General features: G+C 37.5%; 1 protein-coding gene across 2 annotated transcripts in view; it reads right to left on the bottom strand.

Annotated features, from left to right (window-relative positions):
- Nucleotides 1-22,494, bottom strand: part of LOC124784917 — a 57,477-nt gene that overhangs the window by 22,991 nt on the left and 11,992 nt on the right. For both annotated transcript variants that reach the window (XM_047254139.1, XM_047254138.1), the window contains exon 3: nt 6,746-6,969. In XM_047254139.1, coding sequence (XP_047110095.1) covers nt 6,746-6,969 — 224 coding nt within the window. The remainder of the gene's footprint in view (nt 1-6,745; nt 6,970-22,494) is intronic.

Genomic DNA, 22,494 nt, shown 5'->3' with positions numbered 1-22,494 from the left:
ATGGATATGTGCGTGTGTGCGAGTGTATACCTGTCCTTTTTTCCCCCTAAGGTAAGTCTTTCCGCTCCCGGGATTGGAATGACTCCTTACCCTCTCCCTTAAAACCCACTTCCTTTCGTCTTTCCCTCTCCTTCCCTCTTTCCTGATGAGGCAACAGTTTGTTGCGAAAGCTTGAATTTTGTGTGTATGTTTGTGTTTGTTTGTGTGTCTATCGACCTGCCAGCGCTTTTGTTCGGTAAGTCACCTCATCTTTGTTTTTATATATAAACAAAAAATAATGTTTATATGGCTACATGGCCATTTACAGAATTTATTTAAATGACTTGATTTCCTCTACTTAGGAATTCCTCTACGGTACAGAAGGAGCCGTTAAGGAGAAAGCTCTTTACTTTACATGTAAAAACATCTCTGCTATCTGTCAGACATTTTATTTCTATGAGTAGATTGCCAAAGAGTTTTACACCTGTGTATTTCACCCCTTTCTGAGCCAAAATTCGATTCGTTAAAAGGTATTACAAATTATTTTTCATTATAAAGATTGACATGCTGTCTACTGACAACAGCTCGAAAAAACTAAAGCTAATACTAGATCACTGGACTGAGCCCCATTAAACACATCAATAGCAGTGAATTATTCATTGACTACATTATAACAAATAAGTTTTATTACACATTGGATGCGTAAGTTCTGTAGCTTGCCTTTTCTAACCACCATGCTACTTAGGTACTGATGGAAGCTGAAAAATCATTATATTACGAAGTGACAAACGGAACCACACACAAAAACAATGCTGAAAAATCTCAACAGTAAGCCAAAAAGCTTATTGCTAGTTAATGATGACAAAAAAATAGAAGTGTATACGTCAAAGTGAAAAGAGAAAAAAATAAGACTTTTCCAATGTGGAATGCTAAGGTTGCAACAATGACAGAACTAACAGTATAATTTAAGAACTATCAAGACTATTTACAGAGATCAACTACTAGCATCTAGAAGGAACTATGCAGCCACACTCTTCAGAAACTCAAATAATATTGGAATAGTTATTTGAAAAGTTATTAACAGCTTTAGGGCAAATCACCTAGTGATCTTACCAACAACCATAAATGAAGTACCATCAAATTCAAACAACAGACTGCAAATCTTTTCAATGGGTACTTTCCCTCTGTTGGAAAATCTATCATTAATCTTTCAACGAAAGCCATTTAAATGTAAAAAATTCCACTGTAAAAATGGAAAACTGGACATAATTCTTGTGTATCACAATCAGGGACAGTCTCCAGTAGGACAGGCATTGAGATTCCTTGCATGTAAGCTATCTTAAAAACAATTTATCACGAATATGATTATCAAACATTGTAAACACATAAATGTGGTGAAAACTGCACATCACTCATCATTCTCATCCAATCTGTAGATGCAGTAGAAATATGGGGTTAAGCATCACAAACAAAACTGATAACCTATTAAAAAAAAACACTACTTACAAAGTTTTAAGAAACATCCCTGAATGATGAGTCCATATGTATCACTTCGTAGGCATAATGAGGAGAAGATTAGATCACTCAGAGCTTGCACACAGGCATTTAAATGGTCATTCTTTCTGCACTTCATACGTGAGTGAAACAGGAAGAAGCCCTAATAGATGGTACAATGAGAAGTACCCTCTGCTGTGCACTTCACAGTGGTTTGCAAAGTGTGGATGTAGAAACACATCATCAAAACTAGAAGAAAAAGATGTCACAACTATTTGTGGTGCCAAACTAAGAACCAGGTCGTAAACTGTTTCCTTTATAAATGTAAAGGTAATATAGCTAGCTTGTGAAAACAATGAAATAAAAACAAAGACATGCACCAGCATACTACTAGACAAAAGTCAAAATACAATGTAAATAACCACAGAACAGCATTATAGTCATTCGTTCATTCATGAATGATGAAGGAATGAGCATCATATTAAAATCAAGCACTTCATGCCAGGCTGAAGCTAGTCAATGCTGAAGGAATGAGCATTATATTAAAATCAAGCCCTTCATGCCAGGCTGAAGCTAGCCAATGCTAATCTTAAAATCCTCACTACCAAATTAAATATGTGTGAGGCGTCTGTACTTTCGGACATGTCTGAAAGAGAAGACACAATTTCAATCCTGTAGCCATTATGAATCAATCAAGACACAAAGGAATTAATGACATTAGCTAGCAGTGTGTGCTGATCTAAATCAGTGGAGAAAGTTGAAAATGTGTTCTGGAGTGGGATTCAAATCCGGGTACCCTGGTTACAACTGCAACATGTGGAAAGCACGAGAACCGGGTTTGAATCCCAGTCTGGCACAAATTTTCAGCTTTCTCCATTGATTTAAATCAATGCTCACTTGCACCTAATGTCATTAGTTCCTTTCTGTCTTGATCAAATTAAATGCTCAACGAAAAATAATTTTAAAAGAACACCTCTTTTGTTCTCTAAATGAGTTCTATGTCTTCATGCTTCAAAAGTATTTCAGTCTAATAGCCGTAAGTAACTTGCAAGCAATCTGACTGAACACTGCTCTTGTACATTGACAAACATAAAATGTAGAAAAATATTGTTAAACCCAAAACTATAGTTCATAAATTGTAAACATCAATGTTCTTACCAGATGTACAATGTCCTGATGATGTATTATTTTAGGAACTTTATTGATTATGCGATACTGAATAAATTTTATTATTATTATTATTATTATTGTCTATGGAACTGGACTTGTTCTGCTTAGTACTGAAAGGGAGGAGGCAGAAAAATTTCATTTTGATGGAGTGATTAAGCAATTTCCAGGAGCAAAACCATTGGGTGTTATTTGGTTATACTTGTTAAATGTTATGTTATATTTATAATTTGTTAGTACACAACTTTTTAAAGTTTTAATAATTTTTATTTTTTCCTACCATTCACAGTAGCAAAAGTGGAGACAGAGCTTCTTATGTGTTGTTTTTTTTTTAATACCCCACGTACACAGTGATCTCAAGAGTTTTTCAGTTACAAAAAATAAGTCCAGTACATTTTATTGATTTAGTTCATAAAAACAAACCAAATTTCCTATTGATTAAAGTTTTAAGTTTTGCTCCTGTATATACAGAGTGATTCACAAAGATATGCAGATATCTTAATATGTTATTCTGAAAGTAAAACTAAAGAAAAAAGTTCATAAGAACATAGATCTGCAAATGTTTATTTATGGAGTTACATCTAATAACAGATTTTGACTGAAATTTTGCAACTTTGCTAATATGAAGCCATCGCAAAACTGTACGAGGTTAAAGTGTGATTTTCATTTATTTTGTTGATACTGGTCTGGTGAATCTAATAAAACATGTCTCAGATGTGTATCTGCAATAGTTTTCCAGAACATGCAGAGAAGCAAAGATTATTATACAAGTAAATTTGTTTACTTTCCATTAAGAATGTAGAAATGTTTATGTCATTGCTGGTAACCGTTAGTGAGTTGTTTCAGTCCTTTCCTAACCTTGAAACGAGCAAGTTTTCTGTATTGTACAGTATGTTTAAGTAAAACCACATAGTAACTGTTGTAGTTTGTAGATTATTTATGAAATAGGGACGCCTTTCAAATTTATGACAGAGGAATACATCGACATGGTGTTTGTTTATGGCAAATGTGATGGTAATGATACGGCTGCAGTTAATGGATATCGTGTACATTATCCCACTCGGAGGATTCCGAATACATGAATCATTAGCAGAGTTATGTTATGGGAGACAGGTTCTCTACCTAGCATTGAGAATCAGTATGAGTGCTAGATATGTGAAGGCGATGATGAGGATATTATGGCCGTGTTCCATATAGCCTGCATTCCAGTACACAATGTAGCTCTCAATGATTAGGCATTTCACAATCTAAGGTATGGCATGCAATGAAGTACAATAATCTGTATCCTTACCATAAACAAAAAGTACATCATTTACATCCAGGAGATCCTGTCCTTCGCTTAGAGTTGTGCAACTGGTTAAATACTACAGTAGAGCGTCAATTATCCGAACGTCGGTCAACCGAACGACCGCTTAACTGAACTGTGTACTCCTCGCTTGCACCTGTTACTCTCCCACCCTACCGTCCATCATCCCCCTCACTCCCAAACCAAGTTTCCCACAGTAGTCGACGCACTGGGCCACCCCTGGGGGAACATTGCTTCTAATGGGGGCTTCACAATGCGCTGCTGATCGGCCAAGCCGCCAGTCGCTGTGTTTCAACAATCAGCACACTTCTGTCGACTTGGCACTGGCAGTAGAAGTAGCGGCAGTATCAAAGCTGTTCACAGCAACAGCTGCGCCAGCGTAGAGTTGAGGCGTGCTTTACTTTGTATTACTTTGTAATACTAAAAGAAATGCCTGTTTTTATGAATAAATTTACTGTACAGTATTTCTTTTTGGCAAATAAACATGTACAGTTCGATTATCCGAACAAACCAGTTTTCCGAACACCCATGTCCCCCAATTACTTCGGATAATCGACGCTCTACTGTAATTGGTAAAGTACTGACCAATGCTTTCTATACATTTTGACCACCTTTCTGGCAATTTGTGGACACCACGCCAGAAATGTTCATCTTCTGAAGCAAACCAATGAGAGACCCAACTTTCGACTTCTTCGTAGGAATAGAAGTGTTCCTCAGCCAATGCGTGTCCCATTGATGAAAACAAATGGTAGTCGGAAGGGGCCAAGCCTGGTGGCGTAGCAGCTCCCAGCCAAGTGTTTTGATTGTATCCTGAACCAGTTTTGCTTTGTGTGCAGGTGCATTGTCGTGTAAAAAATTACTTTGTCAAGTCTTCTGGTTATTCTGGTTTTTTTTTCAATCAATGCATAGTTCAAATTGATCATTTGTTGTCTGTAGCGATTAGTATTCACAGTTTCACTGGGTTTTAGAAGCTCATGATACACCACACCTTTCTGATCCCACCAAACGCAGAGCATTGTCTTCTTGCCAAATCGATCTGATTTGCAGTCGATGTTGATGGTTGTCCCGGATTAACCCATGATTTTTCCCATTTATGATTCTTAAAATAAATCCATTTCTCATCACCAGTAACAATTCAATGCAAAACTGTTTTTCTTTTCATGTCTTTGAAGCAAAATTTGACAAATGCTTTTTCAGTTTTCCATCTGTCTGTCATTCAATTCATGTGGCAGCCATTTTCCACACTTTTAGATCTTTCCCATAGCTTTCAAACGGTCAGAAATTGATTGTTGTGCAACATTTAGCATGGCTGCCATTTGCTTCTGATTCAAAGTATCATCTTCATCCAATATTGCTTGCAATTCGGCGTCTTCGAACTTTTTTGGTGGTCTTCCACGTTCTTCATTTCTTACATCAAAATCATTATTTCTGAACCGTTGATACCATCTTTTGCATGTTGCTTCTGATGCCTCGACAAGCATCTGATGCGACCCTGCAGCACTTTTTTTCAAATGAAAACAAAAAATTAATGCTTTCTGCAAATCATCACCTTCTGGTACAAAATTCGACATTGTTAACATGATGAAAACATATTATGTTTGTTCCATGACTTGATGTATACTAAATATCTTTGACAGATGTCATACCAACCAAACAAAAAAAATTAAGGCTCGTTCACAACAAATGTTCCCTATCGACACATTTGTATCTTAACGCTCATTTCATACCAGTACACCTGGTACATAATGAGCACCTATGGTCCACAGCAAACCCACATGCAACAGTGCAACACAATTTCCAGCAGCAATTTAGCATAAATGTATGGTGTGGTATAATTAACACACACTTCCAATACTGGACCATTCATTTTCCCAGGACGTTTAACTGGCAAGATGTACTTACAATTCCTTCAAGAAGAAATGCCCTACTTGCTCGAAGATGTTCACTTGCTACGTGATTGCAAATGTATTTTCAACATGATGGCACACCTCCACATTTCACCAACACAGCTACTACACATTTAAATGAACATTTTCCCCAGAAATGGATTGCTCATGGTGCTACAAGTCTGTGCCCGTCCACATCGCCCGATTTAACACCAATGGATTTTTTAATACAGGAAGGATGAAAGACATAGTTTATGAGGACAAAGTCAATACATGTGAGGCATTACCTGCTTGTATTATGAATGCAATAGATGAAATTAAGAAAAATCCTGTGAAACTGAAATGAGCAACAACATCTGTTCATACACATGCAGCTAAATGCACTAAACTCGGTGGAGGCATTTCTGAATGTTTATTGTGAATGTATTGTGAAACTGTATGTACACTGTACAAGTTCTGCATTAGTGTATAACTCACCCACTGAGATTGAGGGTTTGTCCACAATTCAAAATCTTAGAGGATAGGGCACTGACCATCCCGAAGTCAGGTTCCCAAGGTCTGTCATGCCCATATTCAGCTATTTCTCTCTTTCTCTCTCTTTGTGTGTGTGTGTGTGTGTGTGTGTGTGTGGGGGGGGGGGGGGGGGGGCACATGTGTGCTCATTAACAAGCTAGATATCAGTGCTGCCTCAGGATGGTGGCAAATTCAAAACTTTTCCCTCTATATAATAGTTCGTTCTGTGAAATCATTTTCCAAATTCTGAGAAAACATCTTTGAAGGTATTTCTTAATACATTTCACAAGTTGTCATCTCACTACAGTCAAATAACAAAAAATTGCATAATAACCAGTATTAGAAATTTTTTAGCCCTATTCTTATACCTTCATAAATCTAGAATTATTTTCATACTTACTCAATGAGGAACATTCAACTGTTGAAGAACATATATCACACTTTATCACAAATTTTTCAGTGCATCGCCAGCCATATTTCGAGAACCACAGAACAGCATTTGGATCAGCTCCCCAATGTTGTGGTCTATAAGTGAGCACTCTTTCCTGAAAGCCACGAAAGCTTATATTGCACCAGCTAGGGGGATCAGGAATAAATGATACCTCACTGTTTTCTTCGATATATCTGAAACAGCAGAAGTTTATTAAACAACTTCCATGCCATACAAATGTATGGAAACTGGCTTTACACTATAATGATAAGTTTGATATGGACAATTTAGTTCTATATTTTTATCTGCAGTTTATCAAATAAACATGGGATGACCACTGGAAACAGAAAGCATTTTTTTGTAAACCATCTGAAGAAATAAAAGGACTTTATCTTAAGTGTATGTATCTAAAAGTCACCCACAGTACTTCGAATATATCTCTTGTTTTTCATGCCATTTACTTCTTTCCTTCCATCCAGCTCCAGTACCTCTGAACAACACAAGTGGGACTTGCCCCTACAATAAATTCTCTGTTCACACTATCTACCTAACCTACATCTCCAGCTATACTTTGCAAATCACTGTGAAGTACCAGTTACAAGAGCTTCTTCCCAATCCATTCACACATGGAGCATTTGGAGAATGACTGTTTAAATAATTCTGTGCTTGCTGTAATTAATCTGATTTCATTCTTACAATCCCAACGGCAGGATATGTAGGTGTTGTGTTATATTCCTAGATTCATTATTTAAAGCTGATTCTTGAAACTTTGTGAGTATGCTTCCTCAGGATAGTTTTTATCCATCTTCAAGTGCCATTTCAAATTATTCAGCATCTCTGTGATACTCTCCTATAGGTCAAACATACCTGCAACCTGTTCTCTGTGTATATTCAATAACCCCCATCAGTCTTATCCAATAGATACCTCAGGTACTTGAGAAATACTCTAGGATAGGTCGCACAAGTACTTTGTTACCAATCTCATCTGTAGACTGAGTGCATTTCCCTAGTACGCTACCAATAAACTGAAGTCTGCCACCTGCTTTACCTAAGCGAAGTGTATGTGATCATTCCCGTTCATAATAGGGAAAATTTCATGTTGGGGCAGTCCAAGTGCACTGTAGTCTGGTAAAGTGGCCTGCCCTATTATGTCCTCTGCCAGCTGAATTCTAAACTGATTGAAACAAGATTTTTTTTATATATTATGGCATATCTTCTCATGAGAGGGAAAGGTAACACCTGCTGGCCCTGTCTGTCAACTGCGTTTACTGCTGTGTCATTTAACGGCATGGAGCTTCTGGGCTGGGGTTTTAGTTTTCATACCACTTTTTCCTGTTGCTGTCATCCTGACATCTGTATGGGCACTGGGCAGAATATTTACTTCTTTTTCATCCATCCACTTCAGAGTCATGAGCTTGCATGAAAGTAACTCAAAAGTCTCTCCTTGTACATCTAACTGTTCCTCCGGCATATGTGCCCCTTACAGTGAGCCTTACAGACAAGTGTATCAGTTGTCAACATATACGGTATGGCCATTGTCCAAATACAGTTGTATCATGTCCATAACAACAGCTTCATTAACTGGGATTTCTTTATTGCTTGGCACAGGTTTTTTCTTGTAAATATTAAATGCTGAACAGTAGCCTCTATTTGACTCACAAATTTTGAAGAACTTTATTACAAAATATGCCCTTTTTTTGGTATTGAATTGGATATAGGAGAGTGTATCTCTGAATTTCATGAGGCTTTCGTCAATTGCAATATCTTCTTCAGGATATTAAACACTTTAGAAATTTTGTTTGAGATGGTCAATAACAGGCTGCAATTTGTTAAGGCGGTTTTCAGGGTCAGCATTTTCATTGTGTACAAAATAAAGGAACCTAGAAATATGTAAGATTCTTCTATATGGCACAACTTCAGTAACAAAAGGAGTATAAATTGATTTTTTTATGGACCAGTCTGACTGAACTGTTGGCTTCTTTACCTGTACCATAAGAATACATAAAGAAAAATTTGCTTCAATTTCATTGGTTATAGTAGGAAACCAAGCACAGTTTGGTTTTGAAGTAAGAGATTTTTTTTATAACAATCTGTTGCACATCTGTTTATTTCTACTGCTACATCCTCCCACAAAGACACGTGAATCATTTTTCTGTGCACATCTAAGGGTGTTAGTTGTTGAGGGAGTTGTCTTTGAACCCTAGGATTGATGTCACTAGAGCCAGAAAATGAAATTTTGGGAGGCTTATCCTAATTTATTCTCCATTTCCATTCTTTTATCTCCTGGTTTTTAGCAACATTCACAACTGTTGCTGCAATGTCACTTTCACCACCTGTTTCATCTGCCTCACTGTCATCTGTAGTATCATTTACCTCGCTATCTTCATTATAAGAACTATCAGACATACCACTTTTAAAAAAATTTGTTACTTTTATTCAACAGACTTGATTTCATCATTTGAGAGAAACTTTTTACGGTATGGCACTGCTTGGTAAACAGTTGGTGAAAAACCCTGAAAAAGATTTCTTTTAATACACAAAATATCAAAAGAAATGGAGTGTGTTATACACCACTAAACAGTTCAATTTCTCAGCTTTCCAATGTTATATAACATGTCATGCCATCTACTGATAGAATAGAAGAAACACTAAGAAGCAGCAACAGCTGCTCGGCCCGTCTCGTGGCCAGCAATGTAATAATGAACTTGAAACCTGAGGCTGGTTGTATAAGTCAGTGGGTTATTTTTAAGTATGACTCACTGATACTGTATAGGTAGTATGGGTTTTCATTTTGTGAAGTGCACAATTTTACACTTTTGAACATTTAAAGCAAGATGTCAGTCATAGTATCACTTTGAAATCTTATCCAAGGTCTGACTGAAGATTTGTGCAGTTTTTTTCAGACTGTACTTCATTGTAGATAACTGCACCATCTGCAAAAAATCAGAGGCTGATATTAATACTGTCTGCAAGATCATTAATATACAGCATGGACAGCAATGGTCCCAACACTTCAGTTAGGCACACCAAAGTTACTTCATATGTCAATGACTCCCCATCCACAACAACAAGCTCTGTCCTCTCCACCAAAATATTCTCAAGCCAGTTATAAATTTCACTTGATTCATTGTAAGTTTGGACTTTAAATAATATACATAGCTGAAAATGAGAAATACTGCATCTACCTGACTGCCTTGATCCATGGTTTTCAGGCTGTCACGCGAGAAAAATTCGAGTTGTTTTCACATGACTGACATTTTCAGAAGCCATGCTGGTTGGCACAGAGGTGGTTATTTTGTTCGAGATACCTCATTACATTTGAGCTTGGAATATATCTAAGACTCTCCAACAAATAGATGTTAAGGATATTGGACAGTTTTTTGGATTAGTTGTGTTACCTTTCTTGTAGAGACAGGTGTGACCTGTTCTTTTCTAACCAGTGGGCATTTTTTTCCCCAAGGGATCTACAGTAAATTAGAGTTAACAGAAAGGCTAACTCAACCATAAATTCAGTATACAATCTCATACAGATTAAATGAGGCTCTTCAGCGATGCTCAATTTCAACAATTCCAGCTGTTTCTCAACACCACTGACACTAATATCTGTATCACACATCTTTTCAGTGGTGCAAGAATAAAACTGGGACAATACCCCTGCATTTTCATTTGTAAAGCAACATTTGAAAACTTGAGTTCGATGTTTCTGCTTTTGCTTTGCAACCCTCAATTTCATTTTGTCTTGTACACACACCTCAAAAAAAGTTTTCCATCACCCCGGTTCCCAGAACTCCTGAAGAGAGATGTGGATATTGTATCAAAGACACAGTCCTTTTGAATGTTCAGAGATGTCACTAAACCCGCCCAAAGATGTAAACAACCATGCATGAGCAGCACCTATTAGACGGAGGGGGTCCGTCAGCAGATCAGTTCGTCATTCCACCAGGAAGGAGGTACACGGCTCATGTTGTCTGTAGTTCAACCATGCCTAGATGGTCAATATCATGGTTCGATAGCATCCGCATTGTTACTTTGAGCAAGGAAGGGCTCTCAACAAGGAAAGTGTCCTGGCATCTCACAGTGAACCAAAGCAATGTTGCTTGGAAATGGGGGAGATATAGAGAGACAGGAACTGTCAATGAAATGCCTCACTCAGGATGCCCAAGGGCTATCACTGCAGTGGATGACCACTACCTATGGATTATGGCTCAGAGGAATCCTGACAGCAATGCAACCATGTTGAATAATGCTTTTTGTGCAGCCACAGGACGTCATGTTATGACTCAAACCGTGCGCAATAGGGTGCATGACGCGCAACTTCACTCCTAACGTCCATGGCGAGGTCCATCTTCGTAACCACGACACCATGCAGCATGGTACAGATGGGCCCAACAACATGCCGAATGGACCACTCGGGATTGACAACACTTTCTCTTCACCAATGAGTGTCACATATGCCTTCAACCAGACAATTGTCGGAGACTTGTTTGGAGGCAACCCAGTAGGGTTGAATGCCTTAGACACACTGTCCAGCGAGTGTAGCAAGGTGGAGATTAGCTGGTGTTTTGGATCTTGTGAATGACTTCCTTCAGGACAACGACATAGCTTGACTAGAGTGGCCAGCATGTTCTCCAGACATGAACCTTATCAAACATGCCTGAGATAGATTGAAAAGGGCTGTTTATCAACGACGTGACCTACCAACCACTCTGAGGGATCTATGCCGAATTTCCATTGAGAAGCGGGACAATCTAGACCAACAGTGCCTTGATAAACTTGCGGATAGTATGCCATGATGAATACAGGCGTGCATCAATGCAAGAGGACATGCTACTGGGTATCACAGGTACTTGTGTGCAGCAATGTGGACCACCACCTCTGAAGGTCTCTCTGTATGGTGGTCCAACGTGCAATGTGTGGTTTTCATGAGAAATAAAAAGGGTGGAAATGATGTTTATGTTGATCTCTATTCCAATTTTCTGTACAGGTTCCGGAACTCTCGGAACTGAGGTGATGCAAAACTTGTTTTGATGTGTGTATGATTGTATGGACACTGACTTTGGTGCACTAACAGCATTTACATATGACCAGAATTTCTTCCAGTTTTGTGAGATTCTTCAATAACATTCTGTTATGGTAGTCGTTGAAGGGTTGACACATTAGTCTCTTGATAACCAAATGCATTTCAATCAGCATATCTATGTTTATAGCCCTATGCTTTGTTTTACATCTATCACATCATAGTCTGTTTCATTACAGTGACTGTATACCATTGAGGGTCTCCTATCATCATGAACTGTTCTACTAGGTACATATACATACATAAAGAGCACGGTCAACTATTGTTCTAAACAGGAGCCATACAGTTCTATACATTCCTCTAAAGTTCCTTACCGAGATACGATACTACTGTCCCTTAGTCTAGTTTGCTGAGGATATAAATCCATCTACTTGTTTAGCCGCCCTTTGTACTTTGGTAAACATTGTTGCTACAAATGCCTCATGGTCACCGATACCAGTTTCAATGTGGACACCTTCAAAGAGAGCAGTTCTATTTGTTGCTATTACATCCAATATGTTTTCATCATGCTTGAGCTCCCAAGCAATTTTTCAAGGTGGTTTTCAGAGAGAACATTGAGTGATGTTTCATTGGACGTCTTGTCACATCCACCACTTACAAACTGTAATTTTCTTAACTGGTTGTTGAATGATTAAAGTCTCTTCTGATGATGATAGTATGACTGGAGAGCTTATGTCTAGTCTACTTAGGTTTACTCTGAAGTTTTCAGTTACATTTGGAAGTGAGTCTGCTGGTCGACAGAAGGACCTGATACTAAGTTTACTCCCACCTTTGATAATGACGAAGTAATACTACCCATGTGCCATTCGCTGATTCCGATACACTTCGAATATGTTGTAGTCTAGGTGAAAATATGAGACACGTATTTTTTTGTGTGTGTCCATGTGGCCACTGAAGTGGTGAAAACCCTCCCAAAGAAAATGCTGTAGTTACCTTTCTGAGTATATATGATCGAAACAGTTGGAGATATAACAAAAATGTTGAAACACAATCTTCATGGTTGCTACTGTACTTTACAAATGCGCAATTCTGTATTTAAACATTTTGTTATGTTTCAAAATCCTCCCCCCACCTCAGTATTTTTGAAATGGCAAAAAGTTTGTGTGTAGTATATCTAATAGCGTATTTAACAACAAATTCAACCATATATAATAAAGTTACATCCCAAGGTCGCAGCAGTTAGATATAAGTTAGAAGTAGCCCTACATACCGCAATACGCACGCTCTGTCCGCCATATGACATTTGTCATACTTGGTGATAGTGTTGTTTGCAATTTCACAGTGTAACCATAAAAGGTAGGCTCCTGAAGCATTTAATTGAAATAATAACATCTCACACTCTGTCGAGTTCGGGAATAAGCAATATCAAGGTTTTCTTTTTCATGGTCTTTGTTTTATTCATTTGTTGTTTATTTTGTTTCATTTCTTTTGTTGTTTGTTTTTGGATATTACGTTTGACATCTACTTTGTTATTTTTCCGTATTTAGGTTGTGTTGCATCATCTTTGATAGTCAGTGCAATAATAAGGGGGTGTTGTATTATCAACTGCAAAGGAGTGCTGCACACACATAGAAACTGTGCATCATGCACATCTGATTATTGCAATATTATTGCACAGTTTACAGCATTACCATAATTTTTAAGGCAACAATTAACAGGAAGTTCACAAGTATCACGTTTTTCTGTGTGTATCCCTTTTTGAACCATGCATAGCTAAACATGTTCACAAAACGAACTGATTATGAATCAAAGATTGAATTTTCAGGTGCATATTTACATCATAGCCTTATAGTAGGATTACATCAGAGAACTGTTTTAGAAAATTCTTCCACGGTCTGAATGTGTAAACATCAAGTAGTTGAATTATGCTGGCTGTTCCAGCAGGAATCTTCATTCATTGTACGTCCCTATTTCCCTATTCCATATATTTGCAGTAGATTGCCAGAAAAGGGTGTTACGGGGGAGACCAATCTAAATATGAGCATGTAGGAAGCATTAATATGGGCTTATTCTGGCCACATGTATATTGTGCCCGTATAGTCTGGAGGGAGGCGGTGATGACAGCATGACGCCTTTGGTCTACCCAAGACATTTGCACACACAGGCATGGCAACCTCCTCTTACACCAAAACGTGTCATGCTGCAAGGCATGTATGGACATCGAATCGCCTGGCTGCAACACAATGATGAAGTGTTAGACGACTGGACAGTAGTACAGGTATGCATTTATGTATGCATGCATTTCAATTGCGTGCGTGCATGTGCACGTACAGCCATTTGGTAATCACCACTTCCATACACATGCGGCCGGAATTTGCTGAGCGAACGTCAGCTTGAAATTGAACAATGCATACCAAGTATAACAGAATGAGTGTATACATGTTATTTCAAATACAGCAAAATGAATACAAAGAAAGTATTACACCTGTTACACAACAGCTTTGATTATCCACAATACAATATCAGCTCTACCATTAATGACAATGAAACTTCGTTCACAGTACATTTAGTGAATTTGATTAAAGAGTCCATCAACACTGACATATTTGTAGACAGTTAATAGTACTCTGACCTATGATGATGAAAGTGTGGATCCAGAGGCTGTCACAGTGGAAGAGGTGTTTGAAGAGGACTATGAGGATGTTGTGGAAGACAGTAAGAATAGTAAAATGGTAATAGATTTGGAATATAAAAAAAGACTGTTACGTTTTGACATGGAAAGATGAGGAATAAGAGTTTAAAAACAGCCCAACATAATTTCAGAAAGGTTAAGGATACAAGATCATTATATAGATGGGAAAAACAAGTCACTGAATGTGGGACATGAAGTGACAAATTATTACAATTTCCAAATATGTACTGGAACAATTCCAGAAGGCTTGCGATAAATCACTACCTCTTCATGACTTGGACCTGAAACGATGGGCTCGAGGGCGAGAGATAAAGTTAACTTGTCATACCACCTAGTCACAGCATCTATGAAATGGGTTCAACATTTTAAAGTAAGGCACAGAATTATTTCCAGAAAAATTAATGATTTTTTACTCAAAAATAATTAACCAATAAAGAAGAATTAGTAGAACAAGCTAATGCATTTGTGGCAAATGTAAAATCAGATATTGCATCATTAGGAGAGGACAATGTTTACAACTCAGAACAATCTGGATTTAATTTGGAGAGACACAAAGGTCTTGCCCATCCTTTGGAGGGACACTAAAAACTGAATGTCTCGCTCAGTTGTTGAATTCGGCAACCCATCACGACACGATACAGTCAATGCAATCTGCAAGTGGTGTTTTACAACCCCCTTTGCTCGTAGTCTTGCAGGAAACAGGTGGCCAGTTTGGACCCATCGTTCAACAAGCTATGTATAAAGCCAATAATATTGTTGCATTTGCTTCAACATTTGGTAAATTAACATCTGATCCCACTAATAGCGGATGTTTATTTACCTGCTGTTGGTGAACGAACTGTTCTGTTTGCCCAACACAGACAAAGTTAAAGAAAATTATGATGATTCCTGCTGGAACAACACGTATAATCCAGTCACTTGATGCTTACACATTCAGACCATGGAATAATTTTCTAAAACAATTCTCCCATGTAATCCTAATTTATGGCTATGATGTAAATTTGCACCTCAAGAATAATATAATGGAAATTCAAAGTTTGATTCATAACCAGTTTTCATCCCCTCGATTTGTGAACACTGTTAGGTACGCCTTGTTCAAGAACGAACACATGCGAACCTCCTGTTAAATATTGCTTTAAAAATTGTGGTACATGCTGTAAATTGAGCAATAATATTGCAATAATCAGACGTGCATGGTGCACAATGTGCATGTGTATCTAGCAATTCTTTGCAATAAATAATAAAACATCCCCTCATTATTGCACTGACTATCAAAAGTAATGCAACACAACCTAAATACTGTAAAATAACAAAGTAGATGTCAAACGGAATATCTAAAACCAAACAACGAAAGAAGTGAAACAAACAACAAACAAATAAAACAAAGGCCATGAAAACAAAATGTGAGTAGCCTATCGCTACCTCCATGTCAGTTATTTCCGGACTCTACGGAGAGCAAGGCCTTATTGTTTCAATTAAATCCTTCACGGGCCTGTCTTTTACGGATGCACTGTGAATTTGCAAACAACACTATCGCCATGTACAGCAAGCATCATATGGCAGACAGGGTGCATGTACACCGGTATACAGTGTTACTTCAAACTTACATCTCACTACAGCGACTTTGTGATGTAGCTTTATCAGATATAGTTTAATTTGTTGTTAAATATGCTATTACATTTGCTATACACAAACTTTTTACTATTTCAAAAACTGTGAGATGCAGGTGGATTTTGAAATAAACCAAAATGTTTAAAGATGTGATTGCAAACTTGTAAAGTACAGTAGCAACCATGGTAATTCTGTTTCAACATTATTGTTATATCTCCTACTGTTTCAATGATATGTGCTCAGAATGAGGGTTTTCACCACTTCAGCAGCCACATGGGCATGTATAAAAAAAGTACGTGTCTCATATTTTGACCAAGACTACATCTTTGAAGTGTATCAGAATCGGAGAGTGGGCCTTGGGCAGTGTTACTTGTGAGTCTTTCCCAGACAATCTCGTATGCAGTTTCAATTCCTATCTCAGATGATCTGAGTTTCTGTATACTGCAACAAATACATCAGCTCAATTTAAAATTAGCCTATCTGATGTCTTTAATTATGTTTGACAGAAAATCACAGAGGGAAATACGGTATATTGGAGTAAAAATAACTTATTGCTCCTTTCTTTCTTGCAACCAAAAGTTACACACCGTAACCGTAACAACAAAACAAAAAAAAACCAAAACCAAAGATATAACTTTATAACGTCATGGAACACACAAAATAAACATAGAAAGGGGGGGGGGGGGGCACTCAACGTAACAAACTCACTGCTATCAACACTCTCACTCCTGCTTTATTAAGGTTTCGAGATCATTGACAGAGCTTTATTAAGGTTTTGAGATCATTGACACAGCTTTTCTATTTGATATGAATTTGCCTCTAGTTAAAGGTTTTGTGAATAAGTCTGCCAATTCTTTATCAGAATAAATATAATAGACTTGAATCTCATTATTTTCAACATGTTCATGTATATAATTGTAGTTAATGTCAATGTGCTTGGTGTGTTTGTGATGATGTGTGTTTTTAATCAGGCAAACAGCACTTTGATTGTCAACATGGAGTGTTGTTGGTTTGTCTAACTGAAAACCAAGTTCATTGAGAAAACCATGCAACCAAACAACTTCAGTAGCAGCATCATAAGCTGCTCTGTATTCGGCCTCCGTTGTTGATCTGCTTACACATTTCTGCCAACATGAACACCATGTCACAGGCCCACCCGCTAACAAGCTCACATAGCCTATTGTTGACCGACAAGTGTCACAGTCACCAACAAAGTCGGCATCTGAGTAGACCCCCAGTCCAGTAGTCAGCTTTCTACCTTATGGTCAGGTCCCTGGTCCCCTGTAGATACTTCATAATCCTTTTAAAAGCATGCCAATGATCAAGACCCGGATTATGTAAAAACCTACTCACCATGTGCACAGTGAACATGATGTCTTGCCGTGAGACAATTGCTGCAAACGTTAAGCTGCCGACTGCCTGCCGATAAGGTTTGCTTTCCGGCTCCTTTACCTCATGTTGGTTTGCAGGAGACTGTCCACTGTGCAACATGGTTCCAACATCAAAAGGAATGGAGTTCAGTTTTGAATAATCCATGTTGAAATTCTGAAGTAAACAATTGATCTTTGCTGGCCTATATACATTTCTTTTGTAGAAGAGCTGTGTTCAATTGCCAATCCACAGAAGTATTTTCCATTGCCCACAGTAATTTCAAACATTGTTCCCAGTGCTGACAAAACATTTTCCAGTATTTTTGGAGACTTACAAATAAGCAAGCCATCATCCACAAAGTGCCAGGTAAAGCATGGAAAACACATTTGTCTGCATTCAGCTGCACAAAGCCAAACATTGTCAGAAACTGTAAAAAATTTTTTATTCCAACAATGTGGTGATTCTTTGAGTCCATATCGACTCTTCTTCAGATCGCACACATTATTTGGGCCTTCTACAACAAAACCTTTTGGTTGCTCCATGTAAAATTCTTCTTCCAAATCCCCATTCAGGAATGCAGTCTTAATATCAAACTGCCTCTGCCCACAATTTGTGAGACAAGTCAGTACTTAATAGCATAGTGTGTGCACACTCAGCAATGGACCTGTTTTCTCATTCAATTCAGCCATTCTGTTAAGGTGTATAGGGACTTGTTTTCTCAAGTATTATACCCTTACATTTGAAATAATCTTCAAATTGCTTATTTATGAATTCAGTTCCATTGTCACTTCTCAGAACTTTGATGTTGTTTCCAGTTTTTCTTTCAACCAGTCTCTGAAATTCCAAAAACACAGGAAAAATATCATGTTTACTTTTAAGAAAACACACAAACCTGTATGAAGTGCAATCATCCTTTAAACTTTTACTACTGTACACCTCCAAGAGACGGTTTTCTCATCCATCCACTCAAATCTACACGAATAAATTCACCAGGAACTTTCCATCTTGATTCCAAATTTGAATAAAAGATTTTCTTTTCATCTTGCCATACTAACACAGTTCACAATTTAGTTTTTCAACTTTTTTCATGTTGAAACCAAGTATTAATTTCTGATCAGCCATATGCTTGAGACCATTGAAATTAATGTGCCCAAGTCTGTCATGCCAAATCATGGTGGAATTCAGGGGAGCAGGATCTGGACATTTAAACATTTGATAACACTGATTGTCCATCTTAATTCCTGCTGCAATTAGACCTGAACAACAAACTTCCATTCTCTTGTTGTAAAAAATTACTTTAATTCCTCCTTTTGTGACTGCTGCCACTGAAAATAAATTTTTCTTTAGCTTAGGAATATCTAATATGTTTTCCAAAGTGTGAGATTGCCATTTGCCCTCAACTAATGACACTACTTCAATTCATCCAATGCCTTTTGCTTTGATGATCAAGTTGTTTCCAATCTGAAAAAATGAGTCATCCGACCACCGAAGTGGATTAAATGTGTTGAATCACTCTTTGTGTGACGTCATACGTTTTGATGCAGTTAGCACTGTTAGCTAACCAAATGTTTTCGCAACTGGCAGCAAAAACATACAAATGTTCTGTACTCAAAGCTTGGTGCTCAGGCGTACCAGTTTTCATATTAAGTTTTGCTAAAAGTTTTCTGCACTCAGATTTAAAATGTCCCTTTTTGTGACAGTAATAACATTCAATGTCTTTTCTACTGACCATGTTAGACGCATTGTTGTTACTGGTATTTGAACTGAACTTGCGCATTCTGTCCACATTAGCTGCTGCAAAGGGTGTTGAGTTTTCACCACATTGTAAAAGTTTTTGTTCTTCTTTCAATAACTTTTAAAGTCAAATTATCGAACATTTGTTGATCTTCAGCACAAGAGTCCCAGGCATATGAAAAAACTAAACTTTGCTGGCAGACTTCCCAAAATTTTAGCCATTTTGTCAGCTTCTGTGACAGGTTCCCCAGCATCAGCTAATACTTGTGCTAAGGACTCAACCTGACTGATGTGTTGTGTGATTGTGTCTGTTGGCAACATTCAGTAATCGAAAAATTTCTGCTTCAAGGCCATTTCATTAACTGTGGACCGCTGTCCAAGAATACTCTTTAGTCTGGCCCACATTTCCGCTGCGCTTGTGCGTGTCATAACAGACTGCAATCGGTCAATTTCCATCGCAGTAGATAGAATGAGTATCGCCTTCGCATTTAAGTCGTCCCAAGCAGTTTGACTCTCACCAACTTCATTTGGCCTCGGTTTCCTCTCAACGATATAGAGCACTTTTTCAGCATGAAAAATAATTTGTGACTGATATTTCCACAGTTGGAAATTTTACCATCAAATTTCTGGGTACTGTACATTTTCAATTTATCCATCTTCGTGTGCTGTTACCAATATTAATCCTTCTTCCTTCACTGTTGCTGAAAGTCATCCTGGAGTTGCAATTTCCAAAAACTTTTTTCACCTATTTTTTGGTCAGATGACTAACTCAGATCTTCATGCCGGTAATTCGCACAGTCTAATGAAACAACCAACACTGTTAGAATTTGTATCAATGCTTACAACCAGCTGTTAACACCCACACCTTCATCCCAGCTACCACACGCCAAGGTAGGTATGTCTGTTTCGCTTAGGTGTAAAAAATTTTATTTCACAGCCCTCTCTCTTGAATTTTTACACTTTCTTGGATTCATCTTTCCATTTTGTTATCTTTTTCAATTTTTTTTAAACTTGCATTTAAAATACTGTTAATATTTACTGTCATATCTTCTTAGTTACTACTCCAGTTATGGTTTTTAATGAAAATTCTGTCTTTTATAACAAAGTATTTACGAGTAGCGAACATGTTACACCCATTCATGCTAGGTATCTTCAGAGGTCTATAATACACTACTGAAGATACCTGGAATGAACTAACGAAACAAGTTTGGTGCACATAAAGAAATTCAGTTGCACAAGAGTTTTTTTATTTATATGGCAAAGCATAATGTATTTAAAGGTTGGTTGCTTTAATTGATTTACAAATTTTTGAAGTATCCTTGCAGTCTCTAACTAAATAGTCCCTCATTAACCATGAGGTACAACTTTCTGTAGTTCGCAATTGTTTTCAGAAAATTGGACCAGGTAAGCATTACATTTGTAACTAGCAGAATTAATGAAAAACCACTTAAATTTGTTCCATCACTCTTCTCGAAACTCTGAGCTTTCTTGTGAGTCCCCTTTTGGTGCTGCATCATAAAGCTGTACTTCTTGGCAAAAATTTAAAAAGTCTATCACTTATACTCTCCATGCACTGTGATGCAAATACTGGAATTATTAAAATTTTGCTATAGTTCCTACTGAAATATTTCACTTAACATTAATAACTGACTTTTTCTAGAAATATCAAGTTCTATTGAGAATTAGCACTTAAGTGGTGTGGATAATATTTTAACTTAAGCTGGGGTGTCGAAGACAAAAATTTAAAGTACCATCAAAGTTTTGTAGAATACTTACTTTACAAAATTTAAATCTTGATTTACCTCCTCTAAGGCAATTTATTACTAATTTAGTACCATCAGCTCAAACTCTCGATCTAATTAACAAAGCCACACAATTTATAAGCAGTCTTCACTTCATCTTTAACAGCTACGTAAGCCATACATCAGTAGCATTCTGCTAAGATATTTTCTCCATTAGTTATTACAAATTAATAATGCAGGTTGTTGTTCACATCATGCTTTGCTTCATAGAAAATCGTAATCCTGCTGTAAAGCAGCTGTCACTTTCTTGTACCTATCTGAATAATGTTCAATAGACAGTCCTTTCATTTAGCACACACTGTGGATGCACAGTAACTTGTTTCAGGTCAACAGAAGCATCCGACTCCACCCGGCTGCTTTGACCCATAGCGTAAGGGTGTTTGGTGTGTGACGTCATTAAGGCGCGGAGTTTATGAGTTAGTTGTGTTTGAAGATGTCGTTTTGTTGTGTTTGATGGCGCCCTGAGTGTGTGTGTGTGTGTGTGTGTGTGTGTGTGTGTGTGTCGTAGTTGTAGGTGTTGGTTTTTTTCGTATCAATAGCTACAGGCGTCTAAAGCTAGCGAAATGAGGGATGCTCAACTACCGGACCTACCGATAGATGGCTCTAGCGCATGCCGGCCAAAGATTATATCATTGAGTGTCCGCCATATCTGAATTTGGCGAAAAACGAAGTGTCAAAACACGGATGAAAATGTTTTTCGTTCTGCGCCCTGATAAGTCTTTTATATTGGATGTTCTAGATATCTACACATCAACATAATGAAGTGTTTCTAATCTAGTGAGAAAAAACAGTGACAGTTCTGCTATGAAATTCCTAAATTCGAGTGTGTTTTGGAAGTTTGACAAGCTGACCTATAAATTGTTTACTATTAATTTTATGAGTGCTTTACTTATTTGCCCGTTTTAAAATACTATTTAAGATTCAATGGAGCTCAACAAATTACCTTGGTTGGCAAAGCTTTTAACTACAGGTATAATTCGGAAAATCAAGTGTGGAAAACAGTGAAGACGTGTCTTGAAAAAAAGTTGACATCGTTTGCTTAGGGGTATCTTTACTGACAACAGAAATTACAACTGAACTATTAAAGTATTACTTAGTTATAAACGGAAAAACTGTTATTTTTCTTTATCTGAAGTGATGCATTACCGATCTGCATATACGCTGACACTGTAATTGCAACATTCACTTACGAATTTGGCTATCTCTTTGATCAGAAATTTAAATTCCATAATTTTATTAACGCCTGTACATGACACAGTGTATTTTAACTGAGTGATAAGGTAGAAGCACCAGTTTTTGATAGTGCTTCAGTCTTCGATACGAGACAAGAAATACATTTAAATGAGACAAACACAAAGGCCAACGTTAAGGCTCCTCTTAAATGCATAACTCGTATCATTTGGAAGTTAAGTGTAGTAATAATATTATATTGGACTGATCCATGATGATGTAGGAAGTGAAGGAACTTGTTGAAAATAACATCGATCACAGC

The sequence above is a fragment of the Schistocerca piceifrons genome, chromosome 1 (genome assembly GCF_021461385.2).
Source record: "Schistocerca piceifrons isolate TAMUIC-IGC-003096 chromosome 1, iqSchPice1.1, whole genome shotgun sequence".
NCBI lineage: Eukaryota > Metazoa > Arthropoda > Insecta > Orthoptera > Acrididae > Schistocerca > Schistocerca piceifrons.
The sequence above is the reverse complement of the archived record's forward strand: the minus strand, read 5'-3'. Positions and strand labels throughout refer to the sequence as shown.